The sequence below is a fragment of the Nomascus leucogenys genome, chromosome 22a (genome assembly GCF_006542625.1).
Source record: "Nomascus leucogenys isolate Asia chromosome 22a, Asia_NLE_v1, whole genome shotgun sequence".
Classification (NCBI taxonomy): Eukaryota; Metazoa; Chordata; class Mammalia; order Primates; family Hylobatidae; genus Nomascus; species Nomascus leucogenys.
In genome coordinates this window covers 53471466-53498727 of record NC_044402.1, presented here as the reverse complement: position 1 = coordinate 53498727, position 27262 = coordinate 53471466, and the positions used below count along the sequence as shown (strand labels likewise).

Sequence of the window (27262 nt, the reverse complement as noted above, 5' to 3'; positions counted from 1 at the left end):
CATGAAGCAATCAGGAAGTCAACTGAATATAAGAGAGGAGTTCAGGGTGAGGCCAGGGCTGGAGGTATTTATGTTGGGGTCAATGCAGGTTCTGTGTTAAATTCCAGGGAAGTGGAAGAGGTTGCAGAGGGAGATAGATTTTTTTTTATTATTATACTTTAGGTTTTAGGGTACATGTGCACAATGTGCAGGTTTGTTACATATGTATCCATGTGCCATGTTGTTTTGCTGCACCCATTAACTCGTCATTTAGCATTAGATATATCTCCCAATGCTGTCCCTCCCCCCTCCCCCCACTCCACTTTTACACTGTTGGTGGGACTGTAAACTAGTTCAACCATTGTGGAAGTCAGTGTGGCGATTCCTCAGGGATCTAGAACTAGAAATACCATTTGACCCAGCCATCCCATTACTGGGTATATACCCAAAGGACTATAAATCATGCTGCTATAAAGACACATGCACACGTATGTTTATTGCGGCACTATTCACAATAGCAAAGAGTTGGAACCAACCCAAATGTCCAACAACGATAGACTGGATTAAGAAAATGTGGCACATATACACCATGGAATACTATGCAGCCATAAAAAATGATGAGTTCATGTACTTCGTAGGGACATGGATGAAACTGGAAAACATCATTCTCAGTAAACTATCACAAGGAGATAGATTTTTGTGTAGAAAAAATATCAGAGGGCCAGAGGACAGCATAAGGGACTGAGAAGATTCCCCAGAGATGCTGGAGAAAAAAAGCTCAAGAGAATGTGATGCATGGGAATCAAAGAAAAATGATTTTTTTGAGGTGAGGGAGTGGCCAGTTGTGGTGAGAACCACTGACAGGTGAGTGAAGTGAGAACGTGACAGAGAAGCAAGTGCTGGGTTTGGAGGAGTTGATATTTGCAGTCAATGGAGTATCCAGGATGGAAAGTGGACTGGACCATTTGAAGAGCGGGTGGAAGAAGTGAGGGCTGGATGAAGTTTGACTCTTTTGAGTAGCGAGCCTCAGGGAAAGACTACGCTCTGGGATCAGGGAGCCAGCTGGACCTAAAGAAAATGAACAAAGAAGCTGAAGGGAAGCAGGATGACCTGTGAACCAGAGACAGATGCTCAGTCATTGGCAATGAAGCACTAGAAGGCCCCTGTGTACAGTGGTGACAGGTTATGCAAAAGGCTATTAGTTCATACAGCCAATATTTATTAGTGACTTAGAATATACTAGTTATCACTCTGGGTGATGAGAATGGAGTAATAAACAAAGCAAATCTGGTCTGTATCAGCGTGGAATATTGTAACATTTTGCAGTGACTAATTACCAGGCTTATAAATTTTGGTGTGGAAATCTAATACCTATCCTATCATATCTTTGGTATTTAAAAGCATATACATCTTTGGAATCTAAAATTCAAAAGGTGTAAGTAACTTACCCACTGTCACAAAGTTAGCGCTAGAAATCAGATTGCAATTTAAATCTGAGTATATATGAAGTCCCTTTCTTCGATGTCAGCACTCTCCTTTTGTGTGAGGTTTAGGCATATGAATTATTATACATAAACCAATGTCTCTACCCTCATGTGTTTAAAATGGTAATTAGTAATAAATTAATAAAAGACAATTGCCAAATCATGATGTAGACGTTACTTGCTTTAGAAGTTAAGGAATAGAAAAATAATGAAGCTTTCCTTTATAGGGATTGTAAAAATAAAATGGTAATATATTAGAGTGATTATTATATTATCAGCACTAAGAAGAGTCACTACTTAGTTTTACCCTCAACAATAATCCTATGAGGAATATGTTATTGTTGGATCCATTTTATATATATTTTTAAAGGTTCATGGTTGTTAAAATTAACCCAAGTAGAAGAGTCATGTTTAAATTCAGATTTCCTGATTCTAGAGCCTGAGCTTACAACCACCATTAGTGAATAGTGACTAGACTGAGTCTGAATTATTGATAGAATTTCTTATGTTCAGATGTACAGGGTATGTCTCACAGTGGGAGAGAGATGCAAGGTCTGCTAGCCCCAATGTAAAGGAGAAACTTTCATTCATTTTGCATTTATCATTTGAAAACTTCCATATGTGCAGGCTGTCATAGGCATGTGTTAAAGAACACAAAGAAGTATTAAATTCACTCCTTCTGAGCATTATTAGCGAATTGGGCTAAGGTTGCCAAATAAAGTACAGGATACCCAGTTAAATCCGAACTTCAGATAAACAACAATAATGTATTTGAAATCCAAATTTAACTCGGCATTCTCTATTTTTGTTTGCTAAATATGGCAATCTAAGCTGGGCACATGAGCATAGACTGCAGTGCTAACCATGCAAGCTACAGTGACGGCAACTTCATATATTTTTATTTTTCAACATTCTTATCTGTGAAGAAGGTGCTCAGAGAATTTAGGAATAATAAGATGGACCTTATCTCATCCAAAGTGCTCTCCTTTCTGCTATCATTAGTGAAGGGAGCTTGTGAAAGTCTCTACTCAAAATCTGGGGATTTGCTCGTTTTTTGTAAACTATCTATGAGAGAATGCCATCTTCTTAGTTTCTCCCTGTATTAGTCTGTTTTCAGGCTGCTGATAAAGACATACCCAAGACTGGATAATTTATAAGGAAAAAGGGCTATAATAGACTCACAGTTCCACGTGGCCAGGGAGGCCTCACAATCACAGCGGAAGGTGAAAGGCATGTCTCACATGATGCCAGACAAGAGAAGAATGACAGCAAGCAAAAGGGTTTTTCCCTTTATAAAACCATCAGATCTCATAAGACTTATTCACTATCATGAGAACAGCATGGGGAAAGACCTGCCCCCATGACTCAACTATCTCCCACCTGGTCCCTCCCACAACACGTGGGAATTGTGGGAGCTACAATTCAAGACAAGATTTGAGTGGTTACACAGCCAAACCATAGCACTCCCCTTCTGAGAAGGCTTAACTACAGAAATGAGAGTTCTGCCTCTGTCCAAGGTTGGTAATTTGATGCCTCCTTGTATTGTTGGGAGTAGGAAACTGAAAGTTAGAAAATGAATTAGCTGAGGCAGTGAGTAGTGGACCAGTGACACAGAAATTAAGAATATGACTTGGCGACTGATTGGCAAGGCAAATAAATCAGTAAACCTTGGTTCTGAATAGATTAATTTTGCTAGAAAAATAGCTCTGCACTGGGACCAGATTCCTAAAAATCCTAAGTTTTATGTAGGACCAAGATTTTAAATAGATAGAATATTGGCAGAGTTTTCAGTGTAAATCTCAAATGTTCCATAATTAATAGCGGCTTTTTAACCATAGATTTTTCAGATGGTTTACAGTAGTGGGTCTCACCCAGGGATAGTTCACCCCTCTGTCCCTCCCTTCCCTCTCCCAACTCCCTAGGGAACATTTGGCAATGTCTAGAGCCATTTTCGGTTGTCACACCAGGAGTTTCTTCTGACATGTAATAAGTAGAAGCTAGGGACACTAGTAGACAGCTCCTCTCACCAAGAAAATATTATCTAGTCCAAAATGTCAATAGTGCCAAGGCTGAGAACACTGGTTTACATTGTGTTTCTTCTACAAATTCTAGACTCACGCTTTTAAAACACATTTATCTCTTAGTTCAGCTCTTCATGGCTTAGTTTTGCTTGTTTCATTACCAAAAAAAAAACTAGACAGTTGCGTAAATTCACTGCTTTCTTGATGAATCCATTCAATCAATGCAGGTTCGAGAACTTCATTTTTACTTTTTGATTATGCAGTTATTTCAAAATTTTGCTGTGTTCTTGATAATTACTATCTCTATTAACTTTCAACAACTGGTAATTATAAGTCATAAATTGTGATGACTGTCACAAATATTTTTCAGTAAAATGCCTCAGATTTCTGCAGTAATTCTACATTTTATACTATTGATAATGTAAGATGCTTTCTATTCACTGTGGTACATATACACCATGGAATACTATGCAGCCATAAAGAGGAATGAGATCACATCCTTTGCAGAGACATGGATGAAGCTGGAAGCCATTATCCTCAGCAAATTAACACAGGAACAGGAAACCAAACACCGCATGTTCTCACATATAAATGGGAGCTAAACAATGCGAACACATGGACACAGGGAGGACACAGTAACAACACTTACTGGGGTCTGTTGGGGGAGGGTAGAGTTGGGGAGAACATTAGGGAAAAGAGCTAATGCATGCTGGGCTTAATACCTAATGGGCTTAATATCTAATGGGTTGATAGCTGCAGCAAACCACCATGGCACATGTTTACCTATGTAACAAACCTGTACATCCTGTACATATACCCAGAACTTAAAAAAATACAAAATAATTATTTTAAAAATGCTTTCTATTCATCTCATTTTTATTAAGCACAAGGATTTTTATTTTTGATTTTTCATAGTTCATTTAAACATAAATACAAAAACATCAAAAACATATACATGCACAGTATTTGAAATCTGTGTATATTTCCACATGCATGCGTATGTTTGTATGTTTATATATATTGAAACTACAGATGCACGTCACCAGTAAGAGCTCTGTGACACTTTTGACTCCTTACCTCTTCAGATCAGATTTGCCAAATGAGTTTCGGCAACAAATTAAAAACAACAGCAAGTGAATTCCTGAGTTTTCTGGATTTAGAAAGTCCAAAAAAAAAGTTTGTGGACCTGTGTTGGGGTCATGGACTCTTCAACTGTTTCCCATTACATTTAGTATAAATCGAAATCCTAACATGACAATGATTTTAATTGTTCACTTCTTGTTATTTCTCCAGTTTAATCTTTTCCCCTCCTTTCCTTCATGCTGTGCTTTAGTGAACTTTTTTTCTGGTTTCTTGAAGAAGTTCACTAATTCTTTCAAGCTTTTGTACATGGTATTATGCTTACCTGAAATGTGCCTCCCTTTTTGTCCAGAGAGACACTCTGTCCCCTGGCTCACACCCACTAAACCTGTAAGGTCACATTTGAACTGTCACTCTCACAGTCCTTCTCTGGCACCCTAATGTAATTTAGATCATCCTATTCTTTCTTCTAGAATTCCACACTTCTCTTAACATTTTTCGTTCCTGTATAAGGTGTTGTGTGTTTGGTTTTTTGCCATCAATTTCACTACTCTTTAAGCTCCTCCAGCGGAGGGGAGAGGTCTATTTTTCCCGTTTGGATTCCCAGGAGACAGCACAGGTCAGACACAAGGTAAGCACTAAGGAAGCATTTACAGAATGGAGGCAGTGGGTCTTGTTTAAGGAATGAGTAGAGTGTGGCATGATAGGAGGAAGCAGTAAGTGTCTTTTGGATGGAGGCTCCCAGGAGGAGGAAGCGCAGAAGACAGTGATGAGGCAGATGATCCTGATCCAGAGCCTTGCAAAGAGGCGTCCAGCTCAGCTCAGAAATGGGGGGTGGATCCCAAATGGTATTCCACGCCCCTTGCGACCTCCCTCCGCCTCAGGCAGATGGAAGACTAACCCCTGGGTGGTCGAGGGTGGCTGGTGGGGGCCAGTCAAAGTGTTCCCCGCTGCGCCCTGCTGATTGTGGGCATAGCCATCACTCTTTTCCCAGGATGCCGCCCAAGAAACCGGTTCTTCATGTCCCCTCGGCACATTTCTTGGAGCAGATTAAACATGAGTGCTATTTCTCCAATGGGACAGAGCGGCTGCGGTTTGTGCAGAGACTCATCCACACCGGAAGGAGTATGCGCGCTTCCATAGCGACGCGGGAAAGTTCCGGGCGGTGGCGGCGCTGGAGCGGAGAAGAGTCCAGGAATGGAAACAGCCAGAAGAACCTCTTGGGCTGCTTGCGGGGTCTGTTGGACACCTACTGCAGACACAACTACGGGGTTTTTGAGAGCTTGTCCATGCAGAGGCGAGGTGAGCAAGGCGGGTGGAGGAGGGGAGTAGGGTCCCTGAGAACAGGGAGTGTGTGTGTATGCACACGTAAACACCCTGTGGGAGGGTGTAGGATTGTGAGCCAGAAGGAATTAGGAGGGCTCAGGTAGGTGAGTGTAGAGTGGGGATTTGTCTGTGTGTCTGTTGTGGGAGGGAACACAGGAGGGAGCTTCAACTTGTCCTTCCAGCCTTCTGGACAGAGATGAGATGAGAGGGGGGTGGGAATGGTGGTGCAGAGGGCTGGAGGAGACCTTAATCGCCCTGGGTCATTAGAGATTCAGGAAAGGGAAATTTACCTAGTCTGCTGTTGGCATGAAAGTTTAGGGGAGAAGAGATGAGAAATGATAATGTGAGGAGGCTAGTCACGAACTGTCCTTGGTACACACCCTTTATGATCCCGAAATCTCTGAAATAAAAGTGTATGATATTTGTTTGCATAAGCATTTCACTGAGAAAAAAAGTATTAGACTAATTTCTTTCTTTTTTATTTTAAACTTTTATTTTAGTTTTAGGGATACATGTGCAGGTTTGCTCTATAGGTAAACTGCATGTCAGGTGGATTTGATGTACAGATAATTTCATCACCAAGGTAATAAGCATAGTACCTCACAGGTATTTTTCCTGATCCTTTCCCTCCTCCTATCCTTCACCCTCAAGTAGGTCCCCATATGTACTGTTCTCTTCTTTGTATCCATGTGAACTCAATGTTTAGTTCCCACTTATAAGTGAGAACACGTGGTATTTGGTTTTTTGTCCCTATGTTAGTTTGCATAAGATAATGGCCTCCAGCTCCATCCATGTTCTTGCAAAGGACATGATCTTGAGGGGTGACACTGGCTGGGCTTCTGGGTTGGGCGGGGACTTGGAGAACTTTTCTGTCTAGCTAAAGGATTGTAAACGCACCAATCGTCACTCTGTAAAAACACACCAATCAGCACTCTGCATCTAGCTAAAGGTTTGTAAACGCACCAATCAGCACTCTGTAGAAACGCCCCAATCAGCGCTCTGTGTCTAGCTAAAAGTTTGTAAACGTGCCAGTCAGCGCTCTGTAAAATGGACCAATCAGCAGGATGTGGGTGGGGCCAAATAAGGGAATAAAAGCTGGCCACCCCATCCAGCAGCTGCAACCCATTCAGGTCCCCTTCCACACTGTGGAAGCTTTGTCCTTTCACTGTTTACAATAAATCTTGCTGCTGCTCACTCTTTGGGTCCGCACTACCTTTATGAGCTGTAACACTCACTGCAAAGGTCTGCAGCTTCACTCCTAAAGCCAGCAAGACAACAAACCCACCAGGAGGAACGAACAACTCAGGACACACCACCTTTAAGAGCTGTAACACTCACTGTGAAGGTCTACGGCTTCACTCCTGATGTCAGCTAGACCACAAACCCACTGGGAGGAACGAACAACTCTGGATGCACCACCTTTTAGAGCTGTAACACTCATGGCAAAGGTCTGCATCTTCACTCCTGAAGTCAGCAAGACCACGAACCCACCAGAAGGAAGAAACTTGGGACACATTTGAACATCTGAAGGAACAAACTCCAGACACACCATCTTTAAGAACTGTAACACTCACCGCAAGGGTCCATGGCTTCATTCTTGAAGTCAGCGAGACCAAGAACCCACCAGAAGGAACCAATTCTGGACACAATCTCATTCTTTTTATGGCTGCATAGTATTCCATGGTGTATATGTACCACGTTTCCTTTAACCAGTCCACTGTTGATGGGCATCTAGGTTGATTCAATGTCTTTGCTATTGTGAACAGTGCTGCAATGAATATATGTGTGCATGTGTCTTTATGGTAGAATGGTTTATATTCCTTTAGGTATATACACAGTAATGGGATTGCTGAATCAAATGGTAATTCTCTTTTTAGTTCTATGCACCACACTGCTTTCCACAATGGCTGAACTGATTTACATTTCTGTTAGCAGTGTATAAGCATTCTCTTTCCTATGCAACCTCACCAGCATCTGTTATTTTTTGACTTTTTAATAGTAGCCATTCACACTGGTATGAGATGGTATCTTATTGTGATTTTGACTTGCATATCTCTAATAATTAGTGCTGTTGAGAATTTTTTCCTATGTTTGTTGGCTGCATGTATATCTTCTTTTGAAAAGTGTCTGTTCATGTCTGTTCATGCCCATATTTTAATGAGGTTGTTTGGTTTTTTTCTTGTAAATTTGTTTAAGTTCCTTATAGATTCTGGATATTAGACTTTTGTCAGATGCATAGTTTGCAAATATTTTCTGTCGCAGGTGAGCAATAACTATCTGGGCCAGTGGTGCCAGGGTAAAAGAATTTACCAAGACAGTTGTAGGTAGAAAAAAAGCAGATTTATTAGAGAAAGTAGGAAAATACGTTGCAAGGAGGCAACAGGTAGGCCAGCAGAAGAGAAGCTGACTGCACGGAAACAAAAGGCTTGCAGGAGATTTTATAGGATGGTTCTTAGGCTGCAGAGTGCTACGTGCAGTAGCAATAATGCCAGGGTTGCAGTGAGCTAGCTTACAGATGTCTGATGATAGTTGGGCACGGGAAGACTGTGAGTTATTTGCACAGGAGGGCCGTGTGTTCTGGACCATGAGGAAAGACAGACTTATAGCTTATTTGCTTTACCTCTTTGCTTGCTTCTGGTCCCACCAGCCTGACTCCTTTTCCTGAATTAGGACTTGACGTTTTCTCCATTCTCTAGGTTTTCTGTTTACTCTGTTGATAGTTTCTTTTACTGCACAGAAGCTCTTAAGTTAAATTAGGCCCCATTTGTCAATTTTTGTTTTTGTTGTGATTGCTTTTGGTGTCTTTGCCATGAAATCTTTGCCAAGTCCTATGTTCAGAATGGTATATTCTAGGTTACTTTCCAGGGTTTTTATGATTTTAGGTTTTACATTTAAGTCATTAATTCACTTTAAGTTGATTTTTGTATATGGTGTAAGGTAAGAGTCCAGCTTCAGTCTTCTGCATATGGCTAGCCAGTTACTACAGCACCATTTATTGAATGAGGAGTCCTTTCCTCATTGCTTGTTTTTGTCGTCTTTGTCAAAGATCAGATGGTTGGAGTTGTACAGCATTATTTCTGGACTCTCTATTCTGTTCCGTTTGTCTATGTGTCTGCTTTTGTACCAGTACCATCCTGTTTTGGTTACTGTGGCCTCGTAGTATAGTTTGAAGTTGAGTAACATAGTACCTCTTACTTTATTCTTTTGCTTAGGATTGCCTTAGCTATTCAGGCTCTGTTTTGCTTCCATATGAATTTTAAAGTAGTTTGTTCTAGTTCTGTGAAGACTGTCAATGGTAGTTTAATGAGAATAGCATTGAATCTATAAATTACTTTGGGCAGTATGGCCATTTTAATGATATTGAGTCTTCCTATCCATGAGCATGATAATTTTTTCCATTTGTTTGTGTCATCTCTGATTTCTCTGAGCAGTGTTTTGTAGTTCTTCTTGTAGAGATCTTTCACCTCCATAGTTAGCTGTATTCTTAGGTAATATGTGTGTATGTGGAAATTGTGAGTGGGATCATGTTCTTGATATGGGTCTCGGCTTGAGTGTTCTTTGTGTATAGGAATGCTGCTGATTTTTATATGTTGATTTTTTTTTATCTTGAAACTTTGCTGAAGTTGTTTATCAGCTAAAGGAACTTTTGGGCCAAGATTTGGAGATTTGGGGTTTTCTAGACACAGGATCATATCATCTGCAAACAGGGATAGTTTGACTTCCGCTCTTCCTCTTTGAATGCCCTTTATTTCTTTCTCTGGCCTGATGCTCTGGTCAGGACTTTCAATACTATCTTGAATAAGAATGGTGAGGGAGGGCCAGGCACAGTGGCTTACACCTGTAATCCCAGCACTTTAGGAGGCTGAGGTGGGTGGATCACGAGGTGAGGATATCAAGATCATCCTGGCTAACATGATGAAACCTGGGCTCTACCAAAAAAAAAAAAATTGGACATGTGCCTGTAGTCCCAGCTACTTGGGAGGCTGAAGGAGGAGAATTGCTTCAACCCGGGAAGCAGAGTTTGCAGTGAGCTAAGATTGCGCCACTGCACTTCAGCCTGGCAACAGAGCAAGACTTCGTCTCCAAAAAAACAGTGGTGAGAGAGGGCATCTTTGTCTTCTGCTGATTTTCAAGAGCAATGCTTCCAGCTTTTGCCTATTCACTATGTTGTTGGCTGTGGGTTTGTCACTGATGGCTGTTATTATTTTGAAGTATGTTCCTCCAATGCCTAGTTTACTGAGCTTTTTTTTTTTTAAGATGGAGTCTCTCTCTGTTGGCAGGCTGGAGTGCAGTGGCATGATCTTGGCTCACTGCAACCTCCACCTTCCGGGTTCAAGTGATTCTCCTGCTTCAGCCTCCTGAGTAGCTGCGACTACAGGTGTGTACCACCACGCCCAGCTGTTTTCATTTTTAGTAGAGACAGGGTTTCACCATGTTGGACAGGATGGTCTCAATCTCCTGACCTTGTAATCCACCTGCCTCGGCCTCCCAAAGTGCTGGGATTACAGGCGTGAACTGAGCATTTTTAACATGAAATGCTGTTGAATTTTATCAAAAGCCTTTTCTGCACCTATTGAGATGAGCAGGTGGTTGTCGTCTTTCATTCTGCTTTATGTGATGGATCACATTTGTTGATTTGTATATGTTGAACTAACCTTGCATCCCAGGGGTAAAATCTACTTGATCGTGGTACATTAGCTTTTGATGTGCTGCTTGATTTGGTTTGTTAGTATTTTGTTAAGGATATTTGCATCTATGTTCATCAAGAGTATTGGTCTGAAGTTTTCTTTTTTTGTTGTGTTTCTGCCTGGTTTGGGTATCAGGATGATGCTGGCCTCAGAATGAGTTGGGGAGTCATCCCTTCTCCTCAAATTTTTTGGAATAATTTTAATAGGAATAGTACCAGGTCTTCTTTATCCATCTGGTAGAATTCAGCTGTGAATCCATCTGGTCCCAGGCTTTTTTTGGTTGGCAGGCTTTTTATTACTGACTGAATTTCAGAACTCATTATTGGTCTGTTTAGGAATTCAGTTTCTTCCTGGTTCAGTCTTGAGAGGGTGTATGTGTCCAGGAATTTATCCATTTCTTAAATATATATTCATCTATATTAGTCCATTATCATGCTGCTGATAAAGGCATACCTGAGATTGGGCAATTTACAAAAGAAGGAGGTTTAATGGACTCGCAGTTCCACATGGCTGAGGAGGCCTCACAATCATGGTGGAGGGTGAAAAACACATCTCACGTGGCAGCAGACAAGAGAAGAGGACTTGTGCAGAGAAACTCCCCTTCATAAAACCATCAAATCTCATGAGACTTATTCACTATCACAGGAATAGTACGGGAAAGACCTACCCCATGATTAAATTACCTGCCACCAGGTCCCTCCCACAACACGTGGGTATTATGGGACCTACAATTCAAGGTGAGATGTGGGTGGGGACACAGCCAAACCATATCATTCCACCACTGGCCCTTCCCAAATCTCATGTTCTCACATTTCAAAACCAATCATGCCTTCTCAAGAGTACCCCAAAGTCTTATTTCTACATTAATTCAAAATCCACAGTCCAAATTCTCATCTGAGACAAGGCAAGTCCCTTCTGCCTATGAGCCTGTAAAATCAAAAGCAAGCTAGTTACTTCTTAGACACAATGAGGGTACAGGCATTGGATAAATGTAACCATTCCAAATGGAAGAAACTGGCCAAAATGAAGGGACTTAAAGGCCACATGCAGCTCTGAAATCCAGCAGAACACTCAAATCTTAAACTCCAAAAAATGACCTCCTTTGACTCCGTATCTCACATCCAGGTCACACTGATACAAGAGGTGGGTTCCCCTGGTCTTGAGCAGCTCCGCCTCTGTGGCTTTGCAGGATATAGCCGCTCTCCAAGCTGCTTTCATGGGCTGGCATTGAGTGTCTGCAGCTTTTCCAGTGCATGATGCAAGCTGTCAGTGGATCCATCATTCTGGAGTCTGGAGGATGGTGTTCCTCTCTCAAAACTCCACTAGGCACTGCCCCATTGGGAACTCTATGTGAGGGTGCCCACTCCACATTTCCCTTCTGCACTGCCCTAGCAGAGGTTCTCCATGAGTGCCCTGCCCAGGCAGCAAACCTCTGTCTGGACATCCAGGCATTTCCATACATCCTCTGAAATCTAGGTAGAGGTTCCCAAACCTCAACTCTTGACTTCTGTGTACCTGTAGGCTCAACACCACATGGAAGCTGCCAAGGCTTGGGGCTTGCATCTTCTGAAGCCATGGCCTGAGCTCTATGTTGGCCCCTTTTAGTCACAGCTGGAGTGGCTGAGACACAGGGCACCAAGTCCAAAGACCACATACAGCACAGGGACACTGGGCCCAGCCCAAGAAACCATTTTTTCCTCCTAGGCCTCCAGGCCTGTGATGGGCAGGCCTGCCGTCAAGACCTCTGACATGGCTGGGCATGGTGGCTCACACCTGTAATCCCAGCACTCTGGGAGGCTGAGGCAGGTAGATCACGAGGTCAGGAGATCGAGACCATCCTGGCTAACACGGTGAAACCCCATCTCTACTAAAAATACAAAAAATTAGCCAGGCATGGTGGCGGGTGCCTGTAGTCCCAGCTACTCGGGAGGCTGAGGCAGGAGAATGGCATGAACCCGGGAGGCAGAGCTTGCATTGAGCCAAGATCGTGCCACTGCACTCCAGCCTGGGTGACAGAGTGAGACTCTGAAAAAAAAAAAAAAACCTCTGACATGCCTTGGAGACATTTTCCCCATTGTCTTGATGATTAACATTCAACTCCTCATTACCCATGCAAATTTCTGCAGCCAGCTTGAATTTATCCTCAGAAAATTGGAGTTTCTTTTCTATTGCATTGTCAGGCTGCAAATTTTCCAAACATTTATGCTCTGCTTCCCTTATAAAACTGAATGGCTTTAACAGCATGCAAGTAACCTCTTGAATGCTTTGCTGCTTAGAAATATCTTCTGCCAGATGCCCTAAATCATCTCTCTCAAGTTCAAAGTTCCACAAATCTCTAGGATGGGGCAAAATGCCACCAGTCTCTTTGCTAAAACATAATGAATCACCTTTGCTACAGTTCCCAACAAGTTCCTCATTTCCATCTGAGACTACCTTAGCCTGCACTTTATTGTCCACATCACCATCAGCATTTTGGGCAAAGGCATTCAACAAGTCTCTAGGAAGTTCCAAAATTTCCCACATTTTCCTATCTTCTTCTGAGCCCTCCAAACTGTTCCAACCTCTGCCTGTTACCCAGTTCCAAAGTCACTTCCACATTTTCAGGTATCTTTTCAGCAGTGCTCCACTCTCCTCTATTAGTCTGTTATCATGCTGCTGACAAAGGTATACCTGAGACTGGGTAATTTACAAAAGAAAGAAATTTAATGAACTGACAGTTCCACATGGCTAGGGAGGCCTCACAATCATGATGGAAGGTGAAAGTCACATCTCACATGGTGGCACACAAGACAAGAGAACTTGTGCAGGGAAACTCCTCTTTATAAAACTATCAGATCTCATGAGACTTATTCATTATCATGAGAATAGTATGGGAAAAACCCACCCCCATGATTCAATTGCCTCCCACCAGGTGCCTCCCATGGCATGTGAGAATTGTGGGAGCTACAATTCAAGGTGAGATTTGGATGGGAACACAGCCAAGCCATATCAGCACCCAACATGGGAACACCCAGATTCATAAAGCAAGTTATTAGGGACCTTCAAAGAGACTTAGACTCCCATGCAATAATACTTGGAGATGTTAACAACCCACTGATAATATTAGACAGATCATCAAGACAAAAAATTAACAAAGATATTCAGGACTTGAACTCAGCACTGAATCAAATGGACCTGATAGTCATCTATAGAATTATCCACACCAAAACAACAGTATATACATTCTTCTCATAACCACATGGCATGTACTCTAAAATTGATCACATAATCGGAAGTCAAATACTCCTCAGCAAATGCACAAGAACTGAAATCATAAAAAACAATCTTTCAGACAACAGTGCAATCAAATTAGAAATTAAGACTAAGAAATTCATTCAAAACCATACAATTACATGGAAGTTGAACCGCCTGCTCCTGAATGACTTTTGTGTAAATAATGAAATTAAGGAAGAAATTGAGAAGTTCTTTAAAACTGATGGGAACAATGATACAACATACCAGAATCTCTGGGACACAGCTAAGGCAGTGTTAAGCAGGAAATTTATGCATCAAATGCCCACATGAAAAAGTTAGGAAGACCTCAATTTAACAACCTAACATCACAACTAAAAGAACTGGTCAACCAGGTACAAACCAATATCAAGGCTAGCAGAAGACAAGAAATAACCAAAATCAGAGCTGAACTAAAGGAGATTGAGACAGAAAAAAAAACACTCAAAAGATCAATGAATCCAGGAATTGGTTTCTTGAAAAAAATTAATTAAAAAAAGACCTCTAGTTAGACTAATAAAGAAGAAAAGAGAGAAGATTAAAATAATCACACTCAGAAATGACAATGGGGATTTACTACTGATCCCACAGAAACACAAATAACCATCAGAGAATATTAAAAACACCTCTATGCACATAAACTAGGAAACCTAGAAGAAACTGATAAATTTCTGGAAACATACACCCTCCCAAGACAGAACCAGGAAGAAATTGAATCCCTGAATAGACTGATAATGATCTCAGAAATTAAATCAGTAATAAGTAGACTACCAAACAAAAAAAACCCCTAGGACTAGAATAATTCACAGCTGAATTCTGCCTGATGTACAAAGAAGAACTGGTACCATTCCTGTTATAATTATTCCAAAAAATTGAGGAAGACGGATACCTCTCTAACTCATTCTATGAGGCCAGCATCATCAGGATCAGCACAAAAACCTGGCAGACACCCACACAAAAGAAAACTCCAGGCAAATATTATTGATGAAGATTGATGCAAAAATCCTCCACAAAATACTGGCAAACCGAATCCAGCAGTACATTAAAAAGCTAATCTACAATGATCAAGTATGCTTTATCCTGGTGATGCAAGGTTAGTTCAACATATGCAAGTCAATAAATTTGATTCATTACATAAACAGTACTAAAGACAGAAGCCACATGATTAGCTCAATAGACGCAGGAATGGCTTTTGATAAAATTCAATATCCCTTCATGTTAAAATCTCTTAATAAACTGAGTATTAACTGAACATAACTTAAAATAATAAGAGCCTTCTGTGACAACCCCACAGCTAATACCATACTAAATGGGAAAAAGCTGGAAGCATTCCCCCTTGAAAACCAGCGCAAGACAAGGATACCCTCTCTCACTACTCCTATCCAACATAGTATTGGAATTCTTGGCCAGGGCAGTCATGCAAGAAAAAGAATTAAAGGGCATCCAAACGGGAAGAGAGGAAGTTGAACTATGCCTATTTGCAGATGGCATGATCCTATATCAAGAAAACCCCATAGTCTCAGCCCAAAAGCTCTTTAAGCTAATGAACAACTTCAGCAAAGTCTTGGCATTCAAAATTAATGTGGAAAAATTACTAACATTCCTATACACCACAACAGTCAAGCTGAGAGCCAAATCAGGAACATAATCCTATTCACGATTGCCACACACACACAAAATACCTAGGAATACAGCTAACCAGGGAGGAGAAAGATCTCTACAAGGAAAACTACAAGCCACTGCTCAAAGAAATCAGAGATGACACAAATAAATGGGAAAAAAATACCATGTTCATGGAAAAGGAAGAATCAACATTGTCTGGGCGTGGTGGCTCACATCTGTAATCCCAGCACTTCCAGAGGCCAAGGCAGGCGAATCACCTGAGGTCAGGAATTTGAGACCAGCCTGGCCAACATGGTGAAACCCCATCTCTAGTAAAAATACAAAAAAATATATCCAGGCGTGATGGTGTACGCCTGTAATCCCAGCTACTAGGGAGGCTGAGGCAGGAGAATCACCTGAACCCAGGAGGCGGAGGTTTCAGTGAGCCGAAATCACGCCATTGCACTCCAGCCTGGGTGACAGAGCCAGACTCTATCTCAAAAAAAAAAAAAAAAAAAAAAGGAAAAATCAATATGATGAAAGTGGCCATACTCCCACAAAGCAATTAGAGAATAGTTTATCAGTTTCTTTCTTTCTCTTTCTTTCTTTCTTTCTTTCTTTTTCTCTCCTTCTTTCCTTCTTTCTTTCTTCTTTCTTTTTCTTCCTTCTTTCCTTCCTTCCTTTTTCTTTTTCTTTCTTCTTTCTTTCCTTCCTTCCTTTCTTTCCTTTCTTTCTCTCTCTCTTTCTTCTTTCTTTCTTCTTTTTTCTTTCTCTCTCTTTCTCTCTTCCTTTTCTTTCTCTCTTCCTTTTCTTTCTCCTTCCTTCCTTCCTTTCCTCCCTTCCTTTCACCCTCCCTCCCTTCCTCCCTTCCCTCCCTTCTTCCCTTCTTCCTTCCTTCTTTTTCTCTCTTTCTCCTCCCTCCCTTCCTTCCTTTTTTCCATCTTTCCCTTTTTCCTTCCTCTCTCCCTCCCTTCTTTTTTCCTTCCTTTCTTCTTTCCTTCTTTCCTTTTTTCTCCCTCCCTCCCTTCTTTCTTTTTTCTCCTTCCTTCCTTCTTTCCTTCCTCCCTCCCTTCCTTCTTTTTGGAGACAGGATCTTGCTCTGTCAGATAGGCTGAAGTGCAGTGGCTCACTGCAGCCTCAAATTCCTGGGCTCAAGCAATCCTCCCACCTTAGCCTCCCAAGTAGCTGTGACTGTAGGGGCATGCCACCTCATCCACCTGACAAAAAACAAAAACAAAAACAAAACGAAACATTTGGCTGGGCACGGTGGCTCATGCCTGTAATCTCAGAACTTTGGGAGGTCAAGGCAAGTGGATCACGAGGTCATGAGATCAAGACCATCCTGGCCAACATGGTGAAACCCTGTCTCTACTAAAAATACAAAAATTAGCTGGGCGTGGTGGTGTGCACCTGTAGTCTCAGCTACTCGGGAGGCTGAGGCAGAAGAATTGCTTGAACCTGGGAGGCGGAGGTTGCAGTGAGCCAAGATCGCATCACTGCACTCCAGTCTGGCAACAGAGCGAGACTCCGTCTCAAAAAAAAAAAAAAAAAAAGTAGACGCTGGGGTCTTGCTATGCTGTCAGGCTGGCCTCAAATTCCTGGCCTCAATTTATCCTTCCTCCTTGGCCTCCCAAAGTGCTGGGATTACAGGTATAAGCCATCATACTTGGCTAAGTTTGGCAGTTTCTTGAAAAACTAAACATATATTTCCATATGCCCATGAATTATATCCCAGACATTTATACCAGAGAAATGAAAACTCCTGAACTCATGCTCATAGAAAAACCTTAAACACATGTTCAAAACAGCTTTATTTATAGTGACTCCAAACTAGAAACAGCAAAAATGTTCAATAGGCAAATAGTTAAACAAACTGTGCTGCCTTTAGACCATGGAATACTACTTAACAATAAAAAATAAAAGATTGTCGATATATGCAGCAGCTTGGATGGATCTCATGGGTATTATGCTAAGTGAAAAACACCAGTCACACACTGCATGATTCCATTTAACTAGTATTTTCAAAATGACACTATTCTAGCGATTAATAGCAAATAAATTAGTGGTTTTAAGTTGTTAAGGTGATTGTGTGGGGGGAATTTGGCTATAAAGGGAAGCATGACGAAGATCTCTGTGATATGGAATAGCTCTGTGCTTGATTGTGGTGGTGTTTACATGAATCTACAAATGTGATAAGACATATGCATAAAACTATACACACACATTGTATCAAGGTATTTTCTTGGTTTTGCTACTGTGCTATAATTACTTAAAATATAAACATTTGGAGAAACTGGGTGAAGGCGTATGCAGAATGTCTCTGTACTGTCTTTGCAATTTCCCATGAATCTATAATTATTTTAAAATAAGAAAGTATTAAAATGGCTTTCTTGCTGAAATCCCAAACCCCAGAATATCAAATGCTGGCAAGGATATAGAACAACAGGGACTCTCATTCATTGCTGGTAGGAATGCAAAATGATACAGCCATTTTGGAATATATTCTAGTCATTTCTTACAAAGCTAAACATACTCTTATCATATGATCCAGCAATTGCACTTCTATGTATTTATCCAAAATGGAAAACTTATGTCTGCACAAACATCTGTTCATGGATGTTTATAGCAGCTTTATTCATAATTGCCAAAAATTAGAAGCAACCAAGATGTCCTTCAATAAACTAATGGGTAAATAAACCATAGTACATTTATACAATGGAGTATTATTTAACATTAAAGAAAAATAAGCTATGAAGCTATGACAATATATGCAGGAAACCTGTATGCATATGGCTGAGCAAAAAAATCTCATCTGAAAAAGCTCTATACTGTATGATTACAAGCATGTGACTTTCTGGAAAAGGCAAAATAATAGTAAATAGCTCAGAGAATGCCAATGGTTCAGAGGGAGGAGGGAAGGATGAGTAGATGGAGCCTGGGGCATTTTTAGATCAGTGAAGCTATTTTGTATGATCCTGTAATGGTGGATATATAATATTATGTATTTGTCAGAACCCATATAACTGTGTAATACAGAGTGAACCCTCGTATAACTATGAACTTTAGTTAATAATAATTATCAGTATTGGTTCATCAATTGTAACAAGTGTACCACATTAATACAGGATGTTAAGCATTGTAGAAACTGGGGATGGTGGAGCTCTCTATACACTTTCTGCAATTTTTCTGTTGACTTAAAACAGCTCTAAAAATAAAAGTCTATTAAAATGGTTTTCCTTTTTTTTTTTTTTTTTTTTTTTGAGGCAGAGTCCCGCTCTGTCTCCCAGGCTGGAGTGCAGTGGTGTGATCTCGGCTCACTGCAAGCTCTGCCTCTCGGGTTCACGCCATTCTCCCGCCTCAGCCTCTCGAGTAGCTGGGACTACAGGTGCCCGCCACCACACCCAGCTAATTTTTTGTATTTTTAGTAGAAACGGGGTTTCACCGTGTTAGCCAGGATGGTCTCAATCTCCTGACCTCGTGATCCACCCACTTTGACCTCCCAAAGTGCTAGGATTACAGGCGTGAGCCACCGTGCCCAGCCAAAAATGGTTTTCTTACATGGTAATATATGGGTTTACTTTTTGCTTTCTTAATCCATACTTGTCTAAGTTTTAGTGTATTCTCTGTGTTAAGCTATTTATTTTATAATAAATTTTGTAGTCATGTAAGAAAGACACTTGTACCTATTCTACCTTCAGTAGTCTCAAGATTCTGCTTTGATTCTCTGAACCAACAGTAGAGAAACTTTTTTTTTTTTTTTTTTGAGACTGAGTCTCAGTCTGTTGCCAGGCAGGAGCGCAATGGTGCGATCTCGGCTCACTGCAACCTCTGCCTCCCGGATTCAAGCAATACTCCTGCCTCAACCTCCTGAGTAGCTGGGATTACAGGTGCCTATCACCACACCTGGCTAATTTTTGTATTTTTAGTAGAGATGGGGTTTCACCATGTTGGCCAGGATGATCTTGATCTCCTGACCTCGTGATCCACCCACCTCGGCCTCCCAAAGTGCTGGGATTACAGGCGTGAGCCACTGGGCCCAGCCGAGAAACTTCTTATTTATTAGTAAGGCTTAGAAGGTCATGATGCTTTGGTTTATCCTTGTTTTGTTTAGCTTCTCTTAGATTTTTATCATCAGGTTATAGAAATTTTGAGAAAAACAACAGAACTTATAATTTTTTGCGATATTTTATTATCACTAAGTGTGTATCTAATTACTTTGCTTGCATTTTCCTTTTAATTCTGATATTAATTCAGTGTAGTAAAAATTAACGCCAGTATTTTCATGAGTAATGTGAGGCTAAGTTAAGTAAGTTACCAGTGAAAACATACCTAGTAAATGATACAGCCAAGCTGAAACCCAAGCCTAACTCATTTCAACAGCATTTATTTGCAGTCTACCACACTATCATGAATAGTTTATCTTTGTGGTTTATGGCAGGTTCTGGAAACTATTTTAGAAATAAATATCAAGTCATAGTTTTATAGACAAATGAGCAACAGTTGTGTTTCAAGTATTCTTTCCTCTCATCTTAATGTCATATCTTTCTCCCCAACCCCAAATTTCACTCAGCTTTTCCACTCAAAGACACATCTTCAAATATAAGATGGTTTCAAGAATCAGTCTGACTACTCTCTCGGTAATAAAATAGGCATCTGAGACTATGTCTAACAGAATGGGTAAGGCCAGTCTTCAGTGTCCAATCTCTTTGCTCATTAAATCTGGAATGAACGATGTTGATATGTAAGTCCTGCAATGTTTATCGATTCTTGTCTCTTCCTTCTCCCCACTCTAACCCCATCTGCTCCCCTCCATCCCATGCATTCTGAGATCCATACCTTGGGGTTTCAGATTCACTCTACTGAAGATACAGTTATATCATTGCTCAGTAGAGATCTCCCAACAAACCAACCCCACTTTAGGTTTTCCTGATGAGGACCAGACCACAACAAGAGGGTTGCCTGCAGATGCACAAAATGAGACCAAGCCCAAATGAACCGGGATATGTCTGATGAATTCTAGAATTTATAAGATGAATTCTAGAATTTATAAGATAAATTCAACATTCAGATATTTTACCAGGAAAGGATCACATATATTCCCCAGGACCAACTCCCCACCCCCGACCGCCACCCAAAGAACTGGCTTAAACACCAAAAATTCCACCCAAGATCATCAAAATAGTTTATTGTGTTCAGAAAAATCACAGTTTGAGGAAACCTTAAACAATAAGTACACAAGAGATGCCCCCATGGGGCATTCCATAGCAGAGACAGACTCCTGTATGTTTTATTCCAGAGACGTTGCATGGTGATAATAAAATGATGGGAAATAGAGGAAAATAGATACAGGAAAAGGCAACAGACAGGGAAGCCAGCTAGATGTTAGAGTACGGAGCAATCGAGGAGGCATAATCACACTTGGGGTGGCTATAGGGCTGGAAAATGCTGAAGATGACTGCTTTCACTGAGGTCAAGGATTGGAATATTGCCAGCTTTGTAAAGCCATTAAAGCAGAAGTTTCTTCAGTGATCTTCTCTCTAAGAAACACCATCACCTATAGCAAGACACACATAGTTACTAAGGAATTTAAGATCAGTTTTGAGCTCCTTGCTTCAGATTCCTTCCTCTTCTCTCTTAATCCTTTGACTTTGCAAAATTCTTTCAACGTTCATCTGACCTTTCCAACATGAACTAACTGTATACCCTACTCTCCAACTGAACATAATAAGCACCCATGCTTTACCTTTTTTTACAGTTTCTGATACTACATTTGAGACTAAAGGAGCAAAAGCAGGCATTGGCCTCTAAGAGATTCCCATTTCATGCAATGAATTGACCCTAACCTGAAAGGAGCCAGGATCTGGGAATGCTTCTGAACTGATGACCTGCCCCAAGAAATACAAGCTAGGATGTGCCCAAATCTTGAGGCTTATTTTTCTAGATCCCTAGACTCAGTATTTTCTAGATCCCTAGACTCAGTATTCTAATGTATTTTCTAGATCCCTAGACTCAGTATTCTAATGTGAAACAATGGTTTTAGGTACTGGAGATGATTTCTAAGACTGGAGCCGTGATCGAGGTGCCTGTCTATGGAAAGGGATGACAGACCCTGAAGCTCTGGGATGCCAGATGATACCAATGTCTGATTCGTTCTGGCAAAGAGAAATCAAGAGCCACATCTGTTCCTACCTTGTCTCTTAAATGCATTATATTTCCTTTCCCCACCCTGTTTTCCTCCCTCAGTTATCTCCATATATGTCTTCCTCTGACCACACCTAACTCACCTCCATGTGCCTCACAGAGGCCCCCTGCGTTCTGCTGCATTGCTTTTGCGCACACCCTTGATGATGAAGATGGTCCCAGTGATGATGCCCACCAGACCCACAATCAGGCCCAGGGCACACACCACATTCTCTGTAGTCTCTGGGAGAGGGCTTGGAGCATCAAACTCTGGGGGGAAATAAGGTAGAGTACATGGTAATGAGTGTGGCAAGAAGTAACACTCAGAATCAAATGTAGGGTACTTAATAAAGAGAAAAGTTATTCATAGATTAAAGAAGAGGAAGACAGAATGATGTATTGAGAGAATTACAGATTAAAAAGAGGAGGAAGCTGGGTAGTAGAAGACAGTTGTATTAATTGTAGCAGGTATTATGAAACAGTTAGAACACCGAGTTTCACACAAGCATCATAGGAGGAAACCTTGAAATAAAGGAGATTGAGTGATGGTCCATACCCCAGTGCTTGAGAAGAGGCTCATCCAAGCCCCAGTGCTCCACCTTGCAGTCGTAAACGTCCTCAGTTGAGGGCAGGAAGGGGAGATAGTGGAACTTGCGGAAAAGGTGGTCTTCCCTGGGCAGGAAGACTGTCTCTGACACTCCTGTGGTGACAGGTTTTCCATTTCGAAGCCACGTGACATTGACCACTGGTGGGGTGAACTTGTCGATGAAACAGATGAGGACATTGGGCTCTCTTAGTTCCACAGGGCTGTCTGTGAGCACAGTTACCTCTGGAGGTACTGGGGGACACATGACAGACATGACAGAAATCAGCCATCACTGCTTAGGCTCACCCCTCTCCCTCCCATGCTCAATTGTGGTACAAACCTATCTAAAAACCCTAAAGCTGAAAAAGTAGTTGAAATTGTGCTCTGAGAAATCTATGTCACATCCTCAGATAACAATCTCTGACAGCACCCCCTCCCCAAGAAATTGAGCCAATATTGAGGCATAAGATATCCAAGGACTTCCCTTCTGGCTCCCCCAGCATGAACTTAGGGCAATGACTTCATAGGAGACCATGGATGACAGAGACAAGACTTGAGCACATCAAGATAGGATCAAACCCATAAAGTTCTCAGACCTCTGGCATGAGAATTTGGAGCTTGTTTATGGCAAAGTTAGGCCCTTGGAGGGAAAATCAGTTACAATAATCTAACACAAAGAGCTGAAGCAACTACTTTCAAACTATGGATTCCCACGTCCAGGAGTGCAGCAGAGAGGAAGGTACCATTGGTGATCGGAGTAGAGTTGGAGCGCTTTGTCATGATTTCCAGGTTGGCTTTGTCCACAGCTATGTTGGCCAATGCACCTTGAGCCTCAAAGCTGGCAAATCGTCCAAATTCTTCAAGCCGCCAGACCGTCTCCTTCTTTGCCATATCCACGTGGAAAATCTCATCACCATCAAAGTCAAACATAAACTCGCCTGACTGGTCAGGATTCAGATAGAACTCGGCCTGGATGATCACGTGTTCTTCTGAAAGGCAAGAAATGGAGAAAGAAAGTTGGGTGGGGGGAATCAGGAGTGGGAAATGAATAACCCACATACATGTAGGCAGGAAGTGGTGGAAAGAGATTGGGCCAAGAGGAATGAAAGAATGATGGTGAGTAGGGATGAGTGACAAGACAAGGTCTAGGTGAAGGCCATGCTGCTGAACAAAGCTGGGAGGGGAGAAACAAGAAGGACTGGTTATAAAAAGGGTGGATTGAAGGAGATGAGGGCTAAAGAACCCAGAGTCTTGTGAAGCTGTTGTTTGGCTCCATGTTACTAGCTGAGAAATTATTTTCTTTTTAGAAATCCAGCAGCAGCCCCTAAAGAGAAATGTTCTCTCACTTTCTTTACCCAGGCATTAAATACACTTAGGCCAGAATTCCAGAGCATCTCTTTCTCAGAACATTGTACTCTAAGAAGAGAGAAACGCTGTTTGAAAGGTTGGGTTTTAAACTCTGGGATCAAATAAAATCTTGAATTCTTATTCAGCAACTTACCTAGTGATCCTGAGCAGATTATTCTACCTATTTATGTGTAGTTTTCCTATTATGTAGCCCTGCTGTGGTTTTGATCTTGTCAGGGGTTTGTTTTTAAGATTAAATGAGATAAGGTGAGTAATTTCTTAATATATCAACAAGCCTGTAACAAGCACTGTTTACATTTTAGAGTCAGAAGCTCCTTTTTATTTAAGGTCCAAATCTATGGAAAATATAACTGGGGACTGAAGTACTCCAAAAATTAAAACTGAGACCTTGTAGTGTCGTAGAGCCCCTGCTTCCCGGCATCCAAACCCACACGGTGGTTACCTCGATGAGAAGGTTCACGTCTGGATTGACCTTGGCAATTCCACCTTTTATCTTAATTCTCCTTAAATTGGGACTGTTATTACAGAACGTGTTCTATTATGATTGACACTGAGAATAACCAACACCAAGGGAATAATGAACATGAAAAAGGAAAGCTACACTTGGAGAGTATGCTGCCTCTGTGGAGTTTGTCGATGAGTGGGAGATTTTTTTTTTCTCTAGTCTTCAAAAATAAGGTGAGATATTTTGTTTTGTTTTGGTTTGGTTGTTTGAGACGGAGTCTTGCTCTATCACTAGGCTGGAGTGCAGTGGCGCCATCTCAGCTCACTGCAACCTCTGCCTCCCGGGTTCAAGCGATCCTCCTGCCTCAGCCTCCCGAGTAGCTGGGACTACAGGCATGCGCCACCACACCCAGCTAATTTTTTGTATTTTTAGTAGAGACGGGGTTTCACCATGTTGCCCAGGATGGTCTCGATCTCTTGACCTCGTGATCCGCCTGCCTTGGCCTCCCAAAGTGTTGGGATTACAGGCGTGAGCCACCGTGCCCAGCCAAGGTGAGAGATTTTAATGTTTGACTGTATATTGATAAACCTAGGAATTTATTTACCATTTGCATCTGTGCAAACACACACAAATATACTAGCTGCCTCTTCACAAATCAAGGGAAGAGCCTCTGTCTTTCCAGGTAAGTATCCCTATGTATGGCTCTTTTGGGGCAATAGAAATCTACAATTGCCACTATGGGTATGGGAGCTGGGTTATTACTTTGCTTATTTCAAGTCTACCTGACACCTTCTGTGGGGGTCACTCTGGGTGGAGAATACTTTTCTACAGTACATCTTTACAACAGCACCAATGTTGCTCTGGAGATGAGAGAGAATAATATCAGATTCCCCACTTCCTTACTTATTTTTCTACTGTCTTGGAAATATTACTAAGTTAACATGATATAAGATCTACTGTACCATGGAGATGCAAAGGCAGGGAATGGCTATCACTGTCCCATGAAGCAACTCATATCAGCATGCCTTCCCTCCCCTTTTCCTTGGGTAAATTGTTGCTTTTTGATGACTTTTCCTTCCAGTAATCTTCAACACAATATATGTGCTTAATATATACCGACAGGATTTACACTCCAAAAAATAACTACTGTATCATGTATTCAGATAAGAACAGGGCTAATAAATTTTCTTTTTTTTTTCATTTAATTCTAGCAAAACTATGTGTGGTTTTTAGTTTTTAATTTTACTAATTTTCCAGAAAGAATAATTAAAGCCCAGAAATATAGCTTGTTAATGCTTGCCAGAAAATATTCTTCCTCCCCCACCCCCAGTTTGGCTTGTAGAAGGACCATGCTATTCATCAATACACAACTCAGTTTTGATCCTCTAAACCAAATTTGACTTACTTCAGTTTGTGGTGAGGGAAGAACTCCACCAAACCACAATTTGTTATACTTTCTGTCTAGACCACATAATACCTGTCACACTTTTCTTTCACTCCACACATTATATTCCAAATGTCCATAGGTCATTTCTCCAATGCTTCGTAGTCTATTGTCCCAGATTTCATTCCCTCAGCACCTACCTTTGATAGCCCGTGATTCCTGAGCTCTCATCAGCACAGCTATGATGAAAAATCCTAGCACGGGGACTCCACTTACGGCCATTTTCATCTTGTAGAACTTTTTGGGAGTCAGTAGAGCTCGGGATTGAGGCAGAACAGACAAGAATAAAAGAAAAGAGAATGTGGGGTGTAATAGAGTCTGCCATTAAAATGCAAATAAATTATTCATTGGCCAATCAGAAAAATATTTTGAGATGACGCATCTGTTGCTAGGGGAAGGGTTCTTGCAAAGGGTCCAGGACACAAGATACTCAGTTCATTGGATAAAGAAGTAAAGTTCTTAATCAAACAAACAGGACAACAACGACAACAAATCAAGTATTTAAGACTGTCAGTCAATCACGGACAGACTCTTTAATCCCAATCTGAGTTCTAGACAGGGATATACCTGAAGCACATTAGTGAGAACAGAATCAATGGAAACACCTAAAGTGAGAGCTAAATACAGATCATACGTCTGTGCCATGACAGCTGGAGAGTTTGTGTAAGGGACAATAAATTACCCAAATAGAAGGTAAATTGTCAGGCCGTGGAGATTGTCTGAATTTTGGCAGTACTGAGGACATAGCTTCACTAAAGAAGCTCTTTCATGCTTCTTGGAGTCCTAGACTTCAAGATGATCAACTCAGGCCAAGGCTTGGGATGGCTGGCATTGTGTCTCATTTAGAGAAAATCAGAGAAGAAACTCTGAGGTTCAACACTCTCAACACTGGAGAAGGATGGAAGGCTATATCTTGAAACACAAGTAGTAGTTAGTGGAAATAGTGGGCTGTAAAGGAGCTACCTTCTTCTCATCTCTACCATCTTATATATGACAAGAGATTGGAGTTGACTAATGGACACACCTCATTTGAGGATTCAGGTCAATGAATATGAGAGAGTATAGTGGGCAAAGCCTATTCTTTTTTGTTGTTTTTTTTTTTTAGACAGAGTCTTGCTCTGTCGCCCAGGCTGGAGTTGGTGGCGTGATCTCAGCTCATTGCAATTTCCACCTCCCGGGTTCAAGCGATTCTCCTGCCTCAGCCTCCTGAGTAGCTGGGATTACAGGCGCTCACCACCACGCCCAGCTAATTTTTGTATTTTTAGTAGAGACGGGGTTTCACCATGTTGGTCAGGCTGGTCTCAAACTCCTGACCTCATGATTTGCCCACCTTGGCCTCGCAAAGTGCTGGGATTACAGGCATGAGCCACCGCACCCAGCTGGCAAAGCCTATTCTATTGTGAACGTTAGAGATAATAACCCACAGGAGGGCTTTAATATTCCTTCCCTCGTGTCATAAGATTATGAAAGTTTTTCTCTTGTCATATGATTATTAAAGATCTGTTCTAAAGAATATATTTTGATTTTCAACATAGACAGTCCTGAAAATAAGAGACTTCAACTCTCATGTTTCTGAAAATACAGTGTTATGAAAAGGAAAATGTTAAGTTCTTTCCGTAGAAAGGACTGGAATACAAATACTTCCATGAAGAGTGACCTGGCAGTGAGGGAGCCCATCAGATAGTGAGTCCATTGTTCTTTTGTTGTTGTTGTTTTGTTTTCGAGATGGAGGTCTCGCTCTGTCGCCCAGGCTGGAGTGCAGCGGCGCAATCTCGGCTCACTGCAAGCT

General features: G+C 41.4%; 1 protein-coding gene and 1 pseudogene across 1 annotated transcript; one reads left to right on the top strand and one right to left on the bottom strand.

Annotated features, from left to right (window-relative positions):
* Positions 1 to 21258, top strand: part of LOC100581185 — a 37140-nt pseudogene extending 15882 nt beyond the window's left edge.
* Positions 20609 to 25895, bottom strand: LOC100601771 (HLA class II histocompatibility antigen, DR alpha chain). The gene is made up of 5 exons (XM_003272148.3): positions 25614 to 25895; positions 22960 to 23205; positions 22187 to 22468; positions 21735 to 21900; positions 20609 to 21004 (listed from the first exon to the last, which is right to left on the bottom strand). The coding sequence occupies exons 1-4, from the start codon at positions 25699 to 25701 to the stop codon at positions 21746 to 21748; spliced, it is 771 nt and encodes a 256-aa protein (XP_003272196.2). The 5' UTR covers positions 25702 to 25895; the 3' UTR covers positions 20609 to 21004; positions 21735 to 21745.
* Positions 25896 to 27262: the final 1367 nt, after the last annotated feature.